The 17,506-nt window shown below is 45.5% G+C and overlaps 1 protein-coding gene across 1 annotated transcript in view; it reads right to left on the bottom strand.

Annotated features, from left to right (window-relative positions):
* Positions 1–2,124: 2,124 nt before the first annotated feature.
* LOC120978068 (transforming growth factor beta activator LRRC32-like) overlaps positions 2,125–17,506 on the bottom strand; it is a 28,610-nt gene continuing 13,228 nt past the window's right edge. The window contains exon 2 of the mRNA XM_040406304.1: positions 2,125–4,691. Within this exon, the coding sequence (XP_040262238.1) occupies positions 2,721–4,691 (1,971 nt within the window). The 3' untranslated portion in view covers positions 2,125–2,720. The remainder of the gene's footprint in view (positions 4,692–17,506) is intronic.

Here is a 17,506-nt window from a genome sequence, read left to right as displayed (position 1 = left end):
AAAACTCGACCGTGTGAAAGGGGCCTTAGGGACCAGATTTTTGTTTTGCTTATTTTTAAGTAAGTAGAAAATGTTATCTTGTTCTTCTAGAGTTCACGACTGTTATGGAGTTACTATAAAGGTCTTACTTCATGTTGAATTGGGGTCCATTAGGAATATATATCATATGCACAATTACATCACAGGTGTAAGTCAGTTTCAATGGGTTTGTCTTCTCCTGGACTTGTCCTCTTATTGTGTCAGAGCCTAGATCCTGGACCCTGTGAACTTTTTGATCTTTGGTCTACTACTAGGAACACTTTCTGGGTCAAGCAGGTGCAGTTCTGGAACGTAGTATCTTGAGTTTCTTTGGTCAGGTTATTTTATTATTATTATTATTATGTATTTGAAAGCAGTGTTAATTAAACAGAATTAAGGGTACTTTCACACTTGTGGCAGGACGGATTCGACAGGCTGTTCCTGCGGCTATTTCGCCGTGCCGCCGGACCGCCGCTCCGTCCCCATTGACTATAATGGGGACGGGGGCGGAGCTCCGGTGCAGCACGGCGGTGCACGGCGAAAGGCCGCCTGACTAAAATTACTGCATGTCAGGTTTTTTAGTCCGGCGGCTTTCGCCGTGCACCACCGTGCTGCTCCGGAGCTCCGCCCCCGTCCCCATTATAGTCAATGGGGACGGAGCGGCGGTCCGGCGGCATGGCATAATAGGCGCAGAACGGATCCGACATGGTGAACAGCCTGTCGGATCCGTCCTGCCGCAAGTGTGAAAGTAGCCTTAAACTGAATTTGCCGGGCATTGGGGAGCTAGTGAAAGGACTGACAGAGGAGAACGTCAGAGGAGAAAGGAGGGGAGAGGTAGTTTAACTGGACAGCAGACTTGAAAATAGATTGGAGAGGTGCAAGAGTGAAAGATGGGAAACCACAGAGGAGGATGTAGCAGTAGTCTAGGCGGGAGATTATGAGGGCGTGCACTAGCATTTTAGTTGACTCAGGGGTGAGGAAGGATCAAGAGATGTTCGTGAGTTGAAAGCGGCAGGTGGAGGTAAGATTATTTTGAGAGGAATGCTACCACTGCATCACCTACTTGATAAATACTTTTAACGGGAACTAGTAAGTGGTGGAAATTCATAGACTTACTGTATTTCTAGTATGCTGCTAGAGAGACTTGAATTAGGGCGACCCTTGTCCTGTACTAGGAGGAAGCCAGGGTCGACTGCACAAGAGTAAGTTCTGAAAATGGCTCTGAGAATTTCATCCCAGTACCTAATAGTGGTCAGCGTGTTGTTAGCTATCACATAGAGGTTTGGGCAACACTCCAGGGATATGCCTCCAAAGACTATGCTGGATTATGTTGCAGGCAGTATGAGATTCACCACAGCGTCTCCAGACTATTTGACGCCTATCATAAGTGCACAGTATGAACCTGCTGCCATCGGTGAAGATAACAGGGCGCCAATGGCAGACTTGCTAATTCTGGTATTATCTGGTGAATCGAGCTATATGATGCTGGGCTGTGAGCACAGGTGCCAGTACAGGATGTTGGGCTTTCACGGCAACCTCATGGAGCATTTTTCTGACAGTTTAATCAGAAGTACGCAGACCAGTAGCCACTGGAGCCCATTTTGTAGGGCCCTGGCTGTACTCCTCTTGTACTTCCTTGCACAAAGAAGCAAATACAAGTCCTGATGATGGGTTGATGCCCTTCTACAGTCCAGTCCGGTCCAGCTCACCTAGTGTAATGGCCCATTTCCTGGTAACATCTCCATGTTCTTGCAGCTGTCCTGGGAGATACAGCAAGCCTTCTTTTAATCACACATATAGATGTGACATCCTGGACAAGGACTACATGTTCAACATGATTGGGCTGCAGGTATTTTCTCATGCTACTAGTAGTGACAAGTACTATAGCAAAATGCAAAACTAGAGAAATATAAAGAGCGATAACGAGAGAGTAATTGCCTGACTTAACCCACTGCAAAATCATTCCCTTTTTTGGGTTGCCTTCTGTTGCTTTCCCAGTGCACCTGTTGCCACCAAAGTGGTCGAAATTGATTCACAATCACTTATGCCTCCTAACTAGACCGATTGATATTCCTGAAGTTTAAGTAGCTTGGGGTTATACTGTGATGCTTAAGTGTTCCCTTAATCTTTTGATTAGTGTACAAAGCTGGGCATTGATATTAACTGGATTCGAACAGGGTCATTTTGGTCTTCAGGACAAGCACAGTTAGCCGTTTTTAGCATGCGTTAGTTTAGCAGCTAACACTTTTTTTATTTATCTGACTTGCAATATGAATTTTTGAATAATGCAGTTTTCTTTACTATTATTTTTTTACACCTAATTTATGTTGTTTTTGTAAGGCTTAAAGAAATATTTACCACTGTATATGCAAAAGTAAAGAATACAGAATGGGTGTAAGTATGCTATGGCAAAAGTTCTAGTGATCTGGACTACCCGTCATATATTTACCATAATGCGCTGATTTAGTCAGGATCGGATTACTGACTTATGTGTATGGGACAATTTCATTTCTGTCATGGGGCAGGGGTGGGCGAAAAGTGGGCAGATTGGATTGACAGATCTGTAATCCTGTAGGAAATAAATGCTGGCAGGGTAATCTGATATTGCCTGCGCCGAGCTGGTGGCCAACAACTGTCTAATGTGTATGGCTTGCTAAATGATCCTGTCCTTGACTTCTAGTCTAGAATGTGGTTATATTTAGTCAACTTGTTCCTTTACTAGTGACAGTGAAGCATACTTGCTTTCCTTCAGTTTTTATTGTCTGAATCCATCTAGGAATTTCAGATGCTACCTTGTTACTCCTAAATATTCTTGAAAAACAAATCATTTGATTACCTAATGTAAGAACACAAAATATAGAAAGAAGGAGAAATACTATTAAAATGATGATAACAATTGTAAGGAGTCTTTGTATTGTGGGTTGTTGACAATATTGACCCTGGACATTAGTGTTATTGACAGGAACACTTGTGTTACTATATGCATAGAAGCAATGTGTGCTTTCAAGATCTGGAATATTGATTTTAGAAACCAGCAAAGGATCTAACCATCTAAGGGAGCAGCAGTCAAAGGGGTTGCCACTTATAAACACCCATTTTAGACTGTCCATCCAGGTATAAACTGTCCTTTTATCCAGGAGACGTATAGCATTATTCTGAAGACTCAGACTCTCTATTGCAGAACATTGTAGATTGACTGGAATCAAAGTAAGTCTATTACTGGACAAATCCAGTGTTTTCAGCCACTTTAGACAGGGAAGGTTTGTCTGCAAGTCATTCATTGAGTTTCTTTTGAGTGATATGATTTGGAGTGTCTGAACCTCTGCTAAAGAGCCTTCATGAATATTTAACCCTATATTGTCTGACAGATCCAGAGAATATAAAGATGTGCGTTCAAATACATCTGGTGGAAGGTCCTTAATGCTGTTGTTTTGCAGATTTAAATATTGAAGCCGATGAGCCCCAGAGAACGTAGTGCAGACATTTTTTGTGGAATTGTCTGTTTTATTAGGAGGACAAAATTTAATGTCATTGTTTTTAAGATTAATTTGCTCAATTTCAGGCAGCAAATCAAACAATCCTTGTGGAATGTAGCTAATAGAATTCCCATGAATATCTAGCATCCTCAAAGACCGAAGAGGTGTAATCCTATTTCTTTTTTTCTGATGTGACATCTCAGGGAAGGAAATATCTGTCATGTTATGTAGACAGTTCTCAGCCAAGTTTAAATTTTGAAGTGAGCTGGCATATGATAGAAATTGCCAAGGAAATGAGGTCAGTTGGTTGCAACTAAGATTTAAATCGACTATATTTGTTAAATGTGAAATTATGTTTTCTGTATTACTAGGAAGATCCAGATCAGAAATGGTTTGATACCAGGTCATTTTAAAGTTTTTTTCTGTTTCATTTGATAAAGGGAACAGCTCATTGATAATATTTCTTGAGAGATTTAAATGTTGCACCATGTTGAATTTGGGCAAAATTGGAAAGCTCACTAGGTTATTTCCACTTAAGTCTAGGTTCCTTAACTGGTAGAATTTAATGGAATTTCGGCTAAGAAAGAACTTAAGGGAATTTGAACTTAGGTTCAGCCGATGTAGCTGAGGGAGATCAAAGCTTGAAATACAACCTATTGCATTCACAGCAAGGTTTAGAGCTCTTAGATACTGCAGTGAGTCAAATGTACCTTTCTCTATGTCTGCTATGTAATTGTTGGAGAGATCCAACTCTGTCAGTCGTGGAACCCCATCAAACATTCCAGAGAACAGGCTTGCAATATTATTCCTTGACAAATCCAGATTAACTAGTGAAGTAATGTTTGACAGATAGCAGTACACCATATCACTATCCAAGTTATTATTTGCCAGATTTAATATTTTTAGACGATGCAAACTTTTAAAAACTCCTTTGTTAGATAAATAATGCTTGTGCAATCTGTTTGAGGCAAAGTTAAGGGACTGAATTTGTAATAAAGCATCTAGTGCTCTGTTTTCAATGGTTTCCAGGCGATTATGTTCAATGCTGAAATTCTCAAGCTTGTGCATGTTTGGCATAGATATATTCGTTAGCTCTTGAATAAGGTTATGAGATAGATCTAGCGTCTTCAGATTGTCTGGCAGGCCCCTTGGCACAGAGTGCATGGCAAGATGTTGGCATTTCATTTCTGAAAGATGCTAGGGAAAAGAAAACACTTTAGAATTAAAACCATATAACAGAAAAATCATGTCTGTCAGGAATATGAGGATTACCAAGTCTTGACCAGACTACAAATATTGATGACTTATCCTCAGGACAGGTCATCAATATCAGAACAGTGGGAGTTCAACTCCAGGTGTCAGCCGCTGATCAGATATTTGAAGGGGCTGTGGCACTCATGCGAGCACTGCGTCCCCTTCAAGCTTCTTCTTCTATTTACTAGAATAGCAGTAACATTGTAAAAATTCTGGTTGTTAGTAAGTGCTTTATATTAAAGAGGACCTTTCACCACTCCTGACATACCTGTTTAATAGCTTAATGCATAGCCCATGTAATAACAATTCTGGAGCATCTATTCGTATGGCTCTATGTTGTGCCATTCATTTATTATTTCTACTAGAAGTTATGAATGAATTGCTAGCAGTTATCCAATCAGTGCCACCATTTTCAGACTGTGAAGGTACACACCCCAACTTATTACCACCCCTCTGTACCCTTACTGGAGACTGCTAGCAATTCATAACTTCTAAAAGAAATAATAAAGGAATGGCACAACAAAGAGCCATACGAATAGATGTTCCAGAATTGTTATTACATGGGGAATGCATAAAGCTCTTAAAGCAGACATGTCAGGAGAGGTGACAGGTCCTTTTTAACTTTGTCTACATGATAAATGCTGCTGAAGGGAAATAACCCCTTTAATAGATTTTGACGGCTGAATTAATATAATGGGAACTGAAATGAATGTCAGGAGATTTGCTCATCTCCATCAGTGACTATAAATTTGAATGCATATTTAATAAAGGGGAACCTTTGAGTTCTATATAACAAGGGGGCCCCCCCCCCCCCCCACCATTACTAATAAATAAATGTAATAAGTAGAGTTGAGCGAACACCTGGATGTTCGGGTTCGAGAAGTTCGGCCGAACTTCCCGGAAATGTTCGGGTTCGTGATCCGAACCCGATCCGAACTTCGCCCCGAACCCAAACCCCATTGAAGTCAATTGGGACCCGAACTTTTCGGCACTAAAAAGGCTGTAAAACAGCCCAGGAAAGAGCTAGAGGGCTGCAAAAGGCAGCAACATGTAGGTAAATCCCCTGCAAACAAATGTGGATAGGGAAATGAATTAAAATAAAAAAAAATTAAAAAAAAATGACCCAATATCAATTGGACAGAGGTCCCATAGCAGAGAATCTGGTTTCACGTCAGCAGAGAATCAGTCTCTTCATGCCATAGCAAAGAATCTGGCTTCATGTCAGCACAGAATCAGTCTCTTCATGCCATAGCAGAGAATCTGGCTTCATGTCAGCACAGAATCTGTCTTCATGTCATAGCAGAGAATCAGGCTTCACGTCACCCACCACTGGAACAGGCCACTGTCACACATTTAGGCCCCGGCACCCAGACAGAGGAGAGCGGTCCCGTAACAGAGAATCTGGCCTTATGTCAGCACAGAATCTGTCTTCATGTCATAGCAGAGAATCAAGCTTCATGTCACCCACCACTGGAACAGGCCACTGTCACACATTTAGGCCCAGGCACCCAGTCAGAGGAGAGAGGTCCCGTAACAGAGAATCTGGCTTGATGTCAGCACAGAATCTGTCTTCATGTCATAGCAGAGAATCAGGCTTCATGTCACCCACCACTGGAACAGGCCACTGTCACACATTTAGGCCCAGGCACCCAGGCAGAGGAGAGAGGTCCCGTAACAGAGAATCTGGCCTTATGTCAGCGCAGAATCTGTATTCATGTCATAGCAGAGAATCAGGCTTCATGTCACCCACCACTGGAACAGGCCACTGTCACACATTTAGGCCCAGGCACCCAGGCAGAGGAGAGAGGTCCCGTAACAGAGAATCTGGCCTTATGTCAGCACAGAATCTGTCTTCATGTCATAGCAGAGAATCAGGCTTCACGTCACCCACCACTTGAACAAGCCACTGTCACATATTTAGGCCCCGGCACCCAGACAGAGGAGAGAGGTCCCGTAACAGAGAATCTGGCCTTATGTCAGCGCAGAATCTGTCTTCATGTCATAGCAGAGAATCAGGCTTCACGTCACCCACCACTGGAACAGGCCACTGTCACATATTTAGGCCCAGGCACCCAGGCAGAGGAGAGAGGTCCCGTAACAGAGAATCTGGCCTTACGTCAGCGCAGAATCTGTATTCATGTCATAGCAGAGAATCAGGCTTCACGTCACCCACCACTGGAACAGGCCACTGTCACACATTTAGGCCCAGGTACCCAGGCAGAGGAGAGAGGTCCCGTAACAGAGAATCTGGCCTTATGTCAGCGCAGAATCTGTCTTCATGTCATAGCAGAGAATCAGGCTTCACGTCACCCACCACTGGAACAGGCCACTGTCACACATTTAGGCCCCGGCACCCAGACAGAGGAGAGAGGTCCCGTAACAGAGAATCTGGCCTTATGTCAGCGCAGAATCTGTATTCATGTCATAGCAGAGAATCAGGCTTCACGTCACCCACCACTGGAACAGGCCACTGTCACACATTTAGGCCAAGGTACCCAGGCAGAGGAGAGAGGTCCCGTAACAGAGAATCTGGCCTGATGTCAGCGCAGAATCTGTCTTCATGTCATAGCAGAGAATCAGGCTTCACGTCACCCACCACTGGAACAGGCCACTGTCACACATTTAGGCCCAGGCACCCAGGCAGAGGAGAGAGGTCCCATAACAGAGAATCTGGCCTGATGTCAGCACAGAATCTGTCTTCATGTCATAGCAGAGAATCAGGCTTCACGTCACCCACCACTGGAACAGGCCACTGTCACATATTTAGGCCCAGGCACCCAGGCAGAGGAGAGAGGTCGCGTAACAGAGAATCTGGCTTCATGTCAGCACAGAATCTGTCTTCATGTCATAGCAGAGAATCAGGCTTCACGTCACCCACCACTGGAACAGGCCACTGTCACACATTTAGGCCCCGGCACCCAGACAGAGGAGAGGTTCATTCAACTTTGGGTTGCCCCGCAATATAATGGTAAAATGAAATTAAAAATAGTATTGAATGAGGAAGTGCCCTGGAGTAGAATAATATATTGTTAAGGGGAGGTAGTTAATATCTAATCTGCACAAGGGATGGACAGGTCCTGTGGGATCCATGCCTGGTTCATTTTTTTGAACGTCAGCTTGTCCACATTGGCTGTAGACAGGCGGCTGCGTTTGTCTGTAATGACGCCCCCTGCCGTGCTGAATACACGTTCAGACAAAACGCTGGCCGCCGGGCAGGCCAGCACCTCCAAGGCACAAAAGGCTAGCTCTGGCCACGTGGACAATTTGGAGACCCAGAAGTGAATGGGGCCGAACCATCAGTCAGTACGTGGAGGGGTGTGCACAGGTACTGTTCCACCATGTTAGTGAAATGTTGCCTCCTGCTAACACGTTCCGTATCAGGTGGTGGTGCACTTAGCTGTGGCGTGGTGACAAAACTTTTCCACATCTCTGCCATGCTAACCCTGCCCTCAGAGGAGCTGGCCGTGACACAGCTGCGTTGGCGACCTCTTGCTCCTCCTCTGCCTTCGCCTTGGGCTTCCATTTGTTCCCCTGTGACATTTTGGAAGGCTCTCAGTAGCGCGTCTACCAACGTGCGTTTGTACTCGCGCATCTTCCTATCACGCTCCAGTGTAGGAAGTAAGGTGGGCACATTGTCTTTGTACCGGGGATCCAGCAAGGTGGCAACCCAGTAGTCCGCACACGTTAAAATGTGGGCAACTCTGCTGTCGTTGCGCAGGCACTGCAGCATGTAGTCGCTCATGTGTGCCAGGCTGCCCAGAGGTAAGGACAAGCTGTCCTCTGTGGGAGGCGTATCGTCATCGTCCTGTGTTTCCCCCCAGCCACGCACCAGTGATGGGCCCGAGCTGCTTTGGGTGCCACCCCGCTGTGAACATGCTTCATCCTCATCCTCCTCCACCTCCTCCTCATCCTCGTCCTCCTCGTCCTCCAGTAGTGGGCCCTGTCTGGCCACATTTGTACCTGGCCTCTGGTGTTGCAAAAAACCTTCCTCTGAGTCACTTTGAAGAGACTGGCCGGAAAGTGCTAAAAATGACCCCTCTTCCTCCTCTTCCTCCTGGGCCACCTCCTCTTCCATCATCGCCCTAAGTGTTTTCTCAAGGAGACATAGAAGTGGTATTGTAACACTGATAACGGCGTCATCGCCACTGGCCATGTTGGTGGAGTACTCGAAACAACGCAACAGGGCACACAGGTCTCGCATGGAGGCCCAGTCATTGGTGGTGAAGTGTGTCTGATCCGCAGTGCGACTGACCCGTGCGTGCTGCAGCTGAAACTCCACTATGGCCTGCTGCTGCTCGCACAGTCTGTCCAGCATATGCAAGGTGGAGTTTCACCTGGTGGGTACGTCGCATATGAGGCGGTGAGCGGGAAGGTCGAAGTTACGCTGTAGCGCAGACAGGCGAGCAGCGGCAGGGTGTGAACGCCGGAAGCGCGAACAGACGGCCCGCACTTTATGCAGCAGCTCTGACATGTCGGGGTAGTTGCGAATGAACTTCTGCACCACCAAATTCAGCACATGCGCCAGGCAAGGGATGTGCGTCAAACCGGCTAGTCCCAGAGCTGCAACAAGATTTCGCCCATTATCGCACACCACCAGGCCGGGCTTGAGGCTCACCGGCAGCAACCACTCATCGGTCTGTTGTTCTATACCCCGCCACAACTCCTGTGCGGTGTGGGGCCTGTCCCCCAAACATATGAGTTTCAGAATGGCCTGCTGACGTTTACCCCGGGCTGTGCTGAAGTTGGTGGTGAAGGTGTGTGGCTGACTGGATGAGCAGGTGGAAGAAGAGGAGGAGGAAGCTGAGTAGGAGGAGACAGGAGGCAAAGAATGTTGCCCTGCGATCCTTGGCGGCGGAAGGACGTGCACCAAACAGCTCTCCGCCTGGGGCCCAGCCGCCACTACATTTACCCAGTGTGCAGTTAGGGAGATATAGCGTCCCTGGCCGTGCTTACTGGTCCACGTATCTGTGGTTAGGTGGACCTTGCCACAGATGGCGTTGCGCAGTGCACACTTGATTTTATAGGACACTTGTTTGTGCAGGGAAGGCACGGCTCTCTTGGAGAAGTAGTGGCGGCTGGGAACAACAAACTGTGGGACAGCAGGTGACATGAGCTGTTTGAAGCTGTGTGTGTCCACCAGCCTAAATGACAGCATTTCATAGGCCAGTAGTTTAGAAATGCTGGCATTCAGGGCCAGGGATCGAGGGTGGCTAGGTGGGAATTTACGCTTTCTCTCAAATGTTTGTGAGATGGAGAGCTGAACGCTGCCGTGTGACATGGTTGAGATGCTTAGTGACGCAGGTGGTGGTGTTGGTGGTACATCCCATGTTTGCTGGGCGGCAGGTGCCAACGTTCCTCCAGAGGCAGAGGAAGAGGCCGAGGCGGCGGCAGCAGCAGCAGAAGAGGCCGAGGCAGCAGCAGAAGAGGCCGAGGCGGCAGCAGCAGAAGAGGCAGCAGGGGGAGCCTGAGTGACTTCCTTTTTTTTAAGGTGTTTACTCCACTGCAGTTCATGCTTTGCATGCAGGTGCCTGGTCATGCAGGTTGTGCTAAGGTTCAGAACGTTAATGCCTCGCTTCAGGCTCTGATGGCACAGCGTGCAAACCACTCGGGTCTTGTCGTCAGCACATTGTTTGAAGAAGTGCCATGCCAGGGAACTCCTTGAAGCTGCCTTTGGGGTGCTCGGTCCCAGATGGCGGCGGTCAGTAGCAGGCGAAGTCTCTTGGCGGCGGGTGTTCTGATTTTGCCCACTGCTCCCTCTTTTGCTACGCTGTTGGCTCGGTCTCACCACTGCCTCTTCCTCCGAACTGTGAAAGTCAGTGGCACGACCTTCATTCCATGTGGGGTCTAGGACCTCATCGTCCCCTGCATCGTCTTCCACCCAGTCTTGACCCCTGACCTCCTGTTCAGTCTGCACACTGCAGAAAGACGCAGCAGTTGGCACCTGTGTTTCGTCATCATCAGAGACGTGCTGAGGTGGTATTCCCATGTCCTCATCATCAGGAAAAATAAGTGGTTGTGCGTTAGTGCATTCTATCTCTTCCACCCCTGGGGAAGGGCTAGGTGGATGCCCTTGGGAAACCCTGGCAGCAGAATCTTCAAACAGCATAAGAGACTGCTGCATAACTTGAGGCTCAGACAGTTTCCCTGATATGCATGGGGGTGATGTGACAGACCGATGGGCTTGGTTTTCATGTGCCATCTGTGCGCTTTCTGCAGAAGACTGGGTGGGAGATAATGTGAACGTGCTGGATCCACTTACCATCCTTAGAACGGCATTGGGCCCCACCAAATATCGCTGTAAATTCTGCTGGCTACTGGGACCTGAGGTAGTTGGTTCACTAGGACGTGTGGCTGTGGCAGAACGGCCACGTCCTCTCCCAGCACCAGAGGGTACACTAACACCACCACGACCATGTCCACGTCCCTTATTAGATGTTTTCCTCATTGTTCCCGTTCACAACAATTTTGAGAATGGCAAATTTGGGAATGCTTTTTCAACCCAGAACAAAAAGTCTGCTTTTACGGTCACTACAAATAACTTGACCAGCTAAAACTGTGCAGATTTGGTTGAATAGAGATGTGAGACCTGTTTTTTTTTGCGCTGTGTGACAGTTATAGGTTTAATCACAGAATGACACTTCTATCAGCACGCTAGCGTGTGTCTTAGGTTTTTCTGAATGACACTATCAATACCTTCAATGTAAGATTTTCTTTTTGGGATAGATTTCAAGTAGGCCTCAAATACCACAAACTAGTTATTTTCAGAATGGCAAATTTGGGAATGCTTTTTCAACCCAGAACAAAAAGTCTGCTTTTACGGTCACTACAAATAACTTGACCAGCTAAAACTGTGCAGATTTGGTTGAATAGAGATGTGAGACCTGTTTTTTTTTTGCGCTGTGTGACAGTTATAGGTTTAATCACAGAATGACACTTCTATCAGCACGCTAGCGTGTGTCTTAGGTTTTTCTGAATCACACTATCAATACCTTCAATGTAAGATTTTCTTTTTGGGATAGATTTCAAGTAGGCCTCAAATACCACAAACTAGTTATTTTCAGAATGGCAAATTTGGGAATGCTTTTTCAACCCAGAACAAAAAGTCTGCTTTTACGGTCACTACAAATAACTTGACCAGCTAAAACTGTGCAGATTTGGTTGAATAGAGATGTGAGACCTGTTTTTTTTTGCGCTGTGTGACAGTTATAGGTTTAATCACAGAATGACACTTCTATCAGCACGCTAGCGTGTGTCTTAGGTTTTTCTGAATGACACTATCAATACCTTCAATGTAAGATTTTCTTTTTGGGATAGATTTCAAGTAGGCCTCAAATACCACAAACTAGTTATTTTCAGAATGGCAAATTTGGGAATGCTTTTTCAACCCAGAACAAAAAGTCTGCTTTTACGGTCACTACAAATAACTTGACCAGCTAAAACTGTGCAGATTTGGTTGAATAGAGATGTGAGACCTGTTTTTTTTTTGCGCTGTGTGACAGTTATAGGTTTAATCACAGAATGACACTTCTATCAGCACGCTAGCGTGTGTCTTAGGTTTTTCTGAATCACACTATCAATACCTTCAATGTAAGATTTTCTTTTTGGGATAGATTTCAAGTAGGCCTCAAATACCACAAACTAGTTATTTTCAGAATGGCAAATTTGGGAATGCTTTTTCAACCCAGAACAAAAAGTCTGCTTTGACGGTCACTACAAATAACTTGACCAGCTAAAACTGTGCAGATTTGGTTGAATAGAGATGTGAGACCTGTTTTTTTTTTGCGTTGTGTGACAGTTATAGGTTTAATCACAGAATGACACTTCTATCAGCACGCTAGCGTGTGTCTTAGGTTTTTCTGAATCACACTATCAATACCTTCAATGTAAGATTTTCTATTTGGGATAGATTTCAAGTAGGCCTCAAATACCACAAACTAGTTATTTTCAGAATGGCAAATTTGGGAATGCTTTTTCAACCCAGAACAAAAAGTCTGCTTTTACGGTCACTACAAATAACTTGACCAGCTAAAACTGTGCAGATTTGGTTGAATAGAGATGTGAGACCTGTTTTTTTTTTGCGCTGTGTGACAGTTATAGGTTTAATCACAGAATGACACTTCTATCAGCACGCTAGCGTGTGTCTTAGGTTTTTCTGAATCACACTATCAATACCTTCAATGTAAGATTTTCTTTTTGGGATAGATTTCAAGTAGGCCTCAAATACCACAAACTAGTTATTTTCAGAATGGCAAATTTGGGAATGCTTTTTCAACCCAGAACAAAAAGTCTGCTTTTACGGTCACTACAAATAACTTGACCAGCTAAAACTGTGCAGATTTGGTTGAATAGAGATGTGAGACCTGTTTTTTTTTGCGCTGTGTGACAGTTATAGGTTTAATCACAGAATGACACTTCTATCAGCACGCTAGCGTGTGTCTTAGGTTTTTCTGAATCACACTATCAATACCTTCAATGTAAGATTTTCTTTTTGGGATAGATTTCAAGTAGGCCTCAAATACCACAAACTAGTAATTTTGAGAATGGCAAATTTGGGAATGCTTTTTCAACCCAGAACAAAAAGTCTGCTTTTACGGTCACTACAAATAACTTGACCAGCTAAAACTGTGCAGATTTGGTTGAATAGAAATGTCAGGTCTATTTTTTAGGCGCTGGGTGACAGGCTCAACTTGCCCCTGATGTAATATATGGCCAAAAAATAACCACACTGTTGATGGTTAAATGCACTTGGGTGACACAGGCTCAGCCTGCAGCTGATGTAGTATATGGCCAAAAAATAATCAGACTGTTGATGGTTAAATGCACTTGGGTGACACAGGCTCAGCCTGCAGCTGATGTAGGATATAGCACAAAATAACCACACTATCAATGGTTAAATACACTTGGTGATAGCTCGTGCTGGCGCACCACAAGTCACAAAATGGCCGCCGATCACCCTAGAAAAAAAGTGATCTAAAAACGCTCTGGGCAGCCTCAAAAAAGTGAGCAAGTCAATAATAGCACTTCAATGATCCACAGCTGCAGATCGATCACAGAATCAAGTCTTTTGGAGGAGTTAATCTGCCTAATCTCGCCCTAACGTCGCAGCTGCAACCTCTCCCTATACTGATCATAGCAGAGTGACGTGCGGCGCTACGTGACTCCAGCTTAAATAGAGGCTGGGTCACATGGTGCACTGGCCAATCACAGCCATGCCAATAGTAGGCATGGCTGTGATGGCCTCTTGGGCCAAGTAGTATGACGCTTGTTGATTGGCTGCTTTGCAGCCTTTCAAAAAGCGCCAAGAAAGCGCCGAACACCGAACCCGAACACAGACTTTTACGAAAATGTTCGGGTTCGGGTCCGTGTCACGGACACCCCAAAATTCGGTACGAACCCGAACTATACAGTTCGGGTTCGCTCATCCCTAGTAATAAGACCAGTCTGGGCAAGTTGCTGGTACCAAAAATAGGCAGAGATTAATAAACAATTGTGGGTAGAATGTCACAAATTGCCTTGACATAAAAAGCCAAACTATTTGTTGGTTGTTCTCCGGCTTAAATGTCCCAAATTTGACTTTTTAATGTTGGGATATGCAGTGGCCGGTTTTGGGATAGTCAAAAAGCTATGCTGGATACCCCAGAGACCATTGAGGTCTAAGTATGTGTTACTGCTCTCCAGAGGGAAGGGTAAGGCATGGTGCTCCCTAATGGGAAATAAGTTTAGAGAGTCACAGTTTGCAGTAAACCAGTGTGCTTGTTTACTGGAGGAACTCAAGTGCAAAACAATACAGTCAAGGTACTGAAGGAGATTCAGCACCCTGCCTAAGCCGCATGTAAGGCATCACACCCATCCAGCCAGAATCCTACTCCGTACTGGCGAGGGGCAGTTTGGCTATATTCCCTGTCAAATTCCAAGGCTTGTTGGAAAGTTGGATTTTGACTCATAAGGAGTCACTTCCAAGAGGTGGCGCTGGCGAGATGGTTCTCTTCCTTCGGAGATACCTCTTTGCACAGTGCAGTAACGATATAGTGCAATAACAGTGCAAATGAACAGAATAAATTGCAATAATAATATAAAATTCAGTTCAACAATAAAACCAGGAGTGTGACTACAGGGAATAAAGAGGTTGTGGTCACACCTGGCATCTGGATCTTGTGGTGGCCTAACTGATTCCTCTATATGAGAGGATTAATACTATAATCAAAGAGTGATAGTTGGTGGCCCTCTTAAATTTTTTGCAGTGGAGTCTAGAAGCTACGTATAACTTCACCTCCGACTAAAATTGCACACTGATATTATTTTTGTTATGGACTTTTTTGGTCCTTTTATGCCTATGTATGTTTGCAGATGACATTTAGCTATATAAACTCTGGATTTTGTTTGCTTAAAGGATTTGTCTCACATCAGTAAATAGCATTTATCATGTAGGCAAAATTAATACAAGGCACTTACTAATGTATTGTGATTGCTCATATTGTCTCCTTTGCTGGCTTGATTCATTTTTCCATCTCATTGTACACTGCTCATATACAGGGCTTACGACCACCCTGCAATCCAGTCGCCATACTTGCACACATTAGAAAAACTGCCAGCCTATGCACACTCCCGCAGTCTGTACCATCAGAGAGACCTGTACTTTTTCCTATAGTGTGCAAGCATGGCCACCGCTGCTGGATTGCAGGGTGGTCATAACCAAGGAAACGAGAAGTGTATAAGGGATACAGGACTGGTTAAAAGACCTCTCTATTCTATATTCCCTTTGAGGTAGCGATGAGTATCTGAGTCCCTTACTGTATTTGTGGATAAAACATTATAGAGCCCATAACTAGAGTTGAGCGAACACCTGGATGTTCGGGTTCGAGAAGTTCGACCGAACTTCCCGGAAATGTTCGGGTTCGGGATCCGAACCCGACCCGAACTTCGTCCCGAACCCCATTGAAGTCAATGGGGACCCGAACTTTTTGGCACTAAAAAGGCTGTAAAACAGCCCAGGAAAGGGCTAGAGGGCTGCAAAAGGCAGCAAAATGTAGTTAAATCCCCTGCAAACAAATGTGGATAGGGAAATGAATAAAAATAAAAATCTAATAAATAAAAATTAACCAATATCAATTGGAGAGAGGTCCCATAGCAGAGAATCTGGCTTCATGTCAGCAGAGAATCAGTCTTCATGTCATAGCAGAGAATCAGGCTTCACGTCACCCAAAACTGGAACAGTCCATTGAAAGATATTTAGGCCCCAGCACCCAGGCAGAGGAGAGAGGTCCCATAACATAGAATCTGGCTTCATGTCAGCAGAGAATCAGTCTTCATGTCATAGCAGAGAATCATGCTTCACGTCATCCACCACTGGAACAGTCCATTGTCAGATATTTAGGCCCAGGCACCCAGGCAGAGGAGAGAGGTCCCATAGCAGAGAATCTGGCTTCATGTCAGCAGAGAATCAGTCTTCATGTCATAGCAGAGAATCAGGCTTCACGTCACCCACCACTGGAACAGTCCATTGTCAGATATTTAGGCCTCGGCACCCAGGCAGAGGAGAGAGGTCCCATAACAGAGATTCAGGCTTCATGTCATAGCAGAGGATCAGGCTTCACGTCACCCACCACTGGAACAGGCCACTGTCCGATATTTTTAGGCCCCGGCACCCAGACAGAGGAGAGAGGTCCCATAACAGAGATTCAGGCTTCATGTCAGCAGAGAATCAGTCTTCATGTCATAGCAGAGAATCATGCTTCACGTCACCCACCACTATAACAGTCTATTGTCATATAATTTAGGCCCCGGCACCCAGACAGAGGAGAGAGGTCCCATAACATAGAATCTGGCTTCATGTCAGAAGAGAATCAGTCTTCATGTCATAGCAGAGAATCATGTTTCACGTCACCCAACATTGGAACAGTCCATTGTCATATAATTTAGGCCCCGGCACCCAGACAGAGGAGAGAGGTCCCATAACAGAGATTCAGGCTTCATGTCAGCGACTCAGCAGAGAATCAGTCTTCATGTCATAGCAGAGAATCAGGCTTCACGTCACCCACCACTGGAACAGTCCATTGTCAGATATTTAGGCCCAGACACCCAGGCAGAGAAGAGAGGTCCCATAGCAGAGAATCTGGCTTCATGTCAGCAGAGAATCAGTCTTCATGTCATAGCAGATAATCAGGCTTCACGTCACCCACCACTGGAACAGTCCATTGTCAGATATTTAGGCCCCGGCACCCAGGCAGAGGAGAGAGGTCCCATAACAGAGATTCAGGCTTCATGTCAGCGACTCAGCAGAGATTCAGGCTTCATGTCATAGCAGAGAATCAGGCTTCATGTCACCCACCACTGGAACAGGCCACTGTCAGATATTTTTAGGCCCCGGCACCCAGACAGAGGAGAGGTTCATTCAACTTTGGGTTGCCCCGCAATATAATGGTAAAATGAAAATAAAAATAGGATTGAATGAGGAAGTGCCCTGGAGTACAATAATATATGGTTAAGGGGAGGTAGTTAATGTCTAATCTGCACAAGGGATGGACAGGTCCTGTGGGATCCATGCCTGGTTCATTTTTATGAACGTCAGCTTGTCCACATTGGCTGTAGACAGGCGGCTGCGTTTGTCTGTAATGACGCCCCCTGCCGTGCTGAATACACGTTCAGACAAAACGCTGGCCGCCGGGCAGGCCAGCACCTCCAAGGCATAAAAGGCTAGCTCTGGCCACGTGGACAATTTGGAGACCCAGAAGTTGAATGGGGCCGAACCATCAGTCAGT

The sequence above is a fragment of the Bufo bufo genome, chromosome 8 (genome assembly GCF_905171765.1).
Source record: "Bufo bufo chromosome 8, aBufBuf1.1, whole genome shotgun sequence".
Lineage (NCBI taxonomy): Eukaryota > Metazoa > Chordata > Amphibia > Anura > Bufonidae > Bufo > Bufo bufo.
The sequence above is the reverse complement of the archived record's forward strand: the minus strand, read 5'-3'. Positions and strand labels throughout refer to the sequence as shown.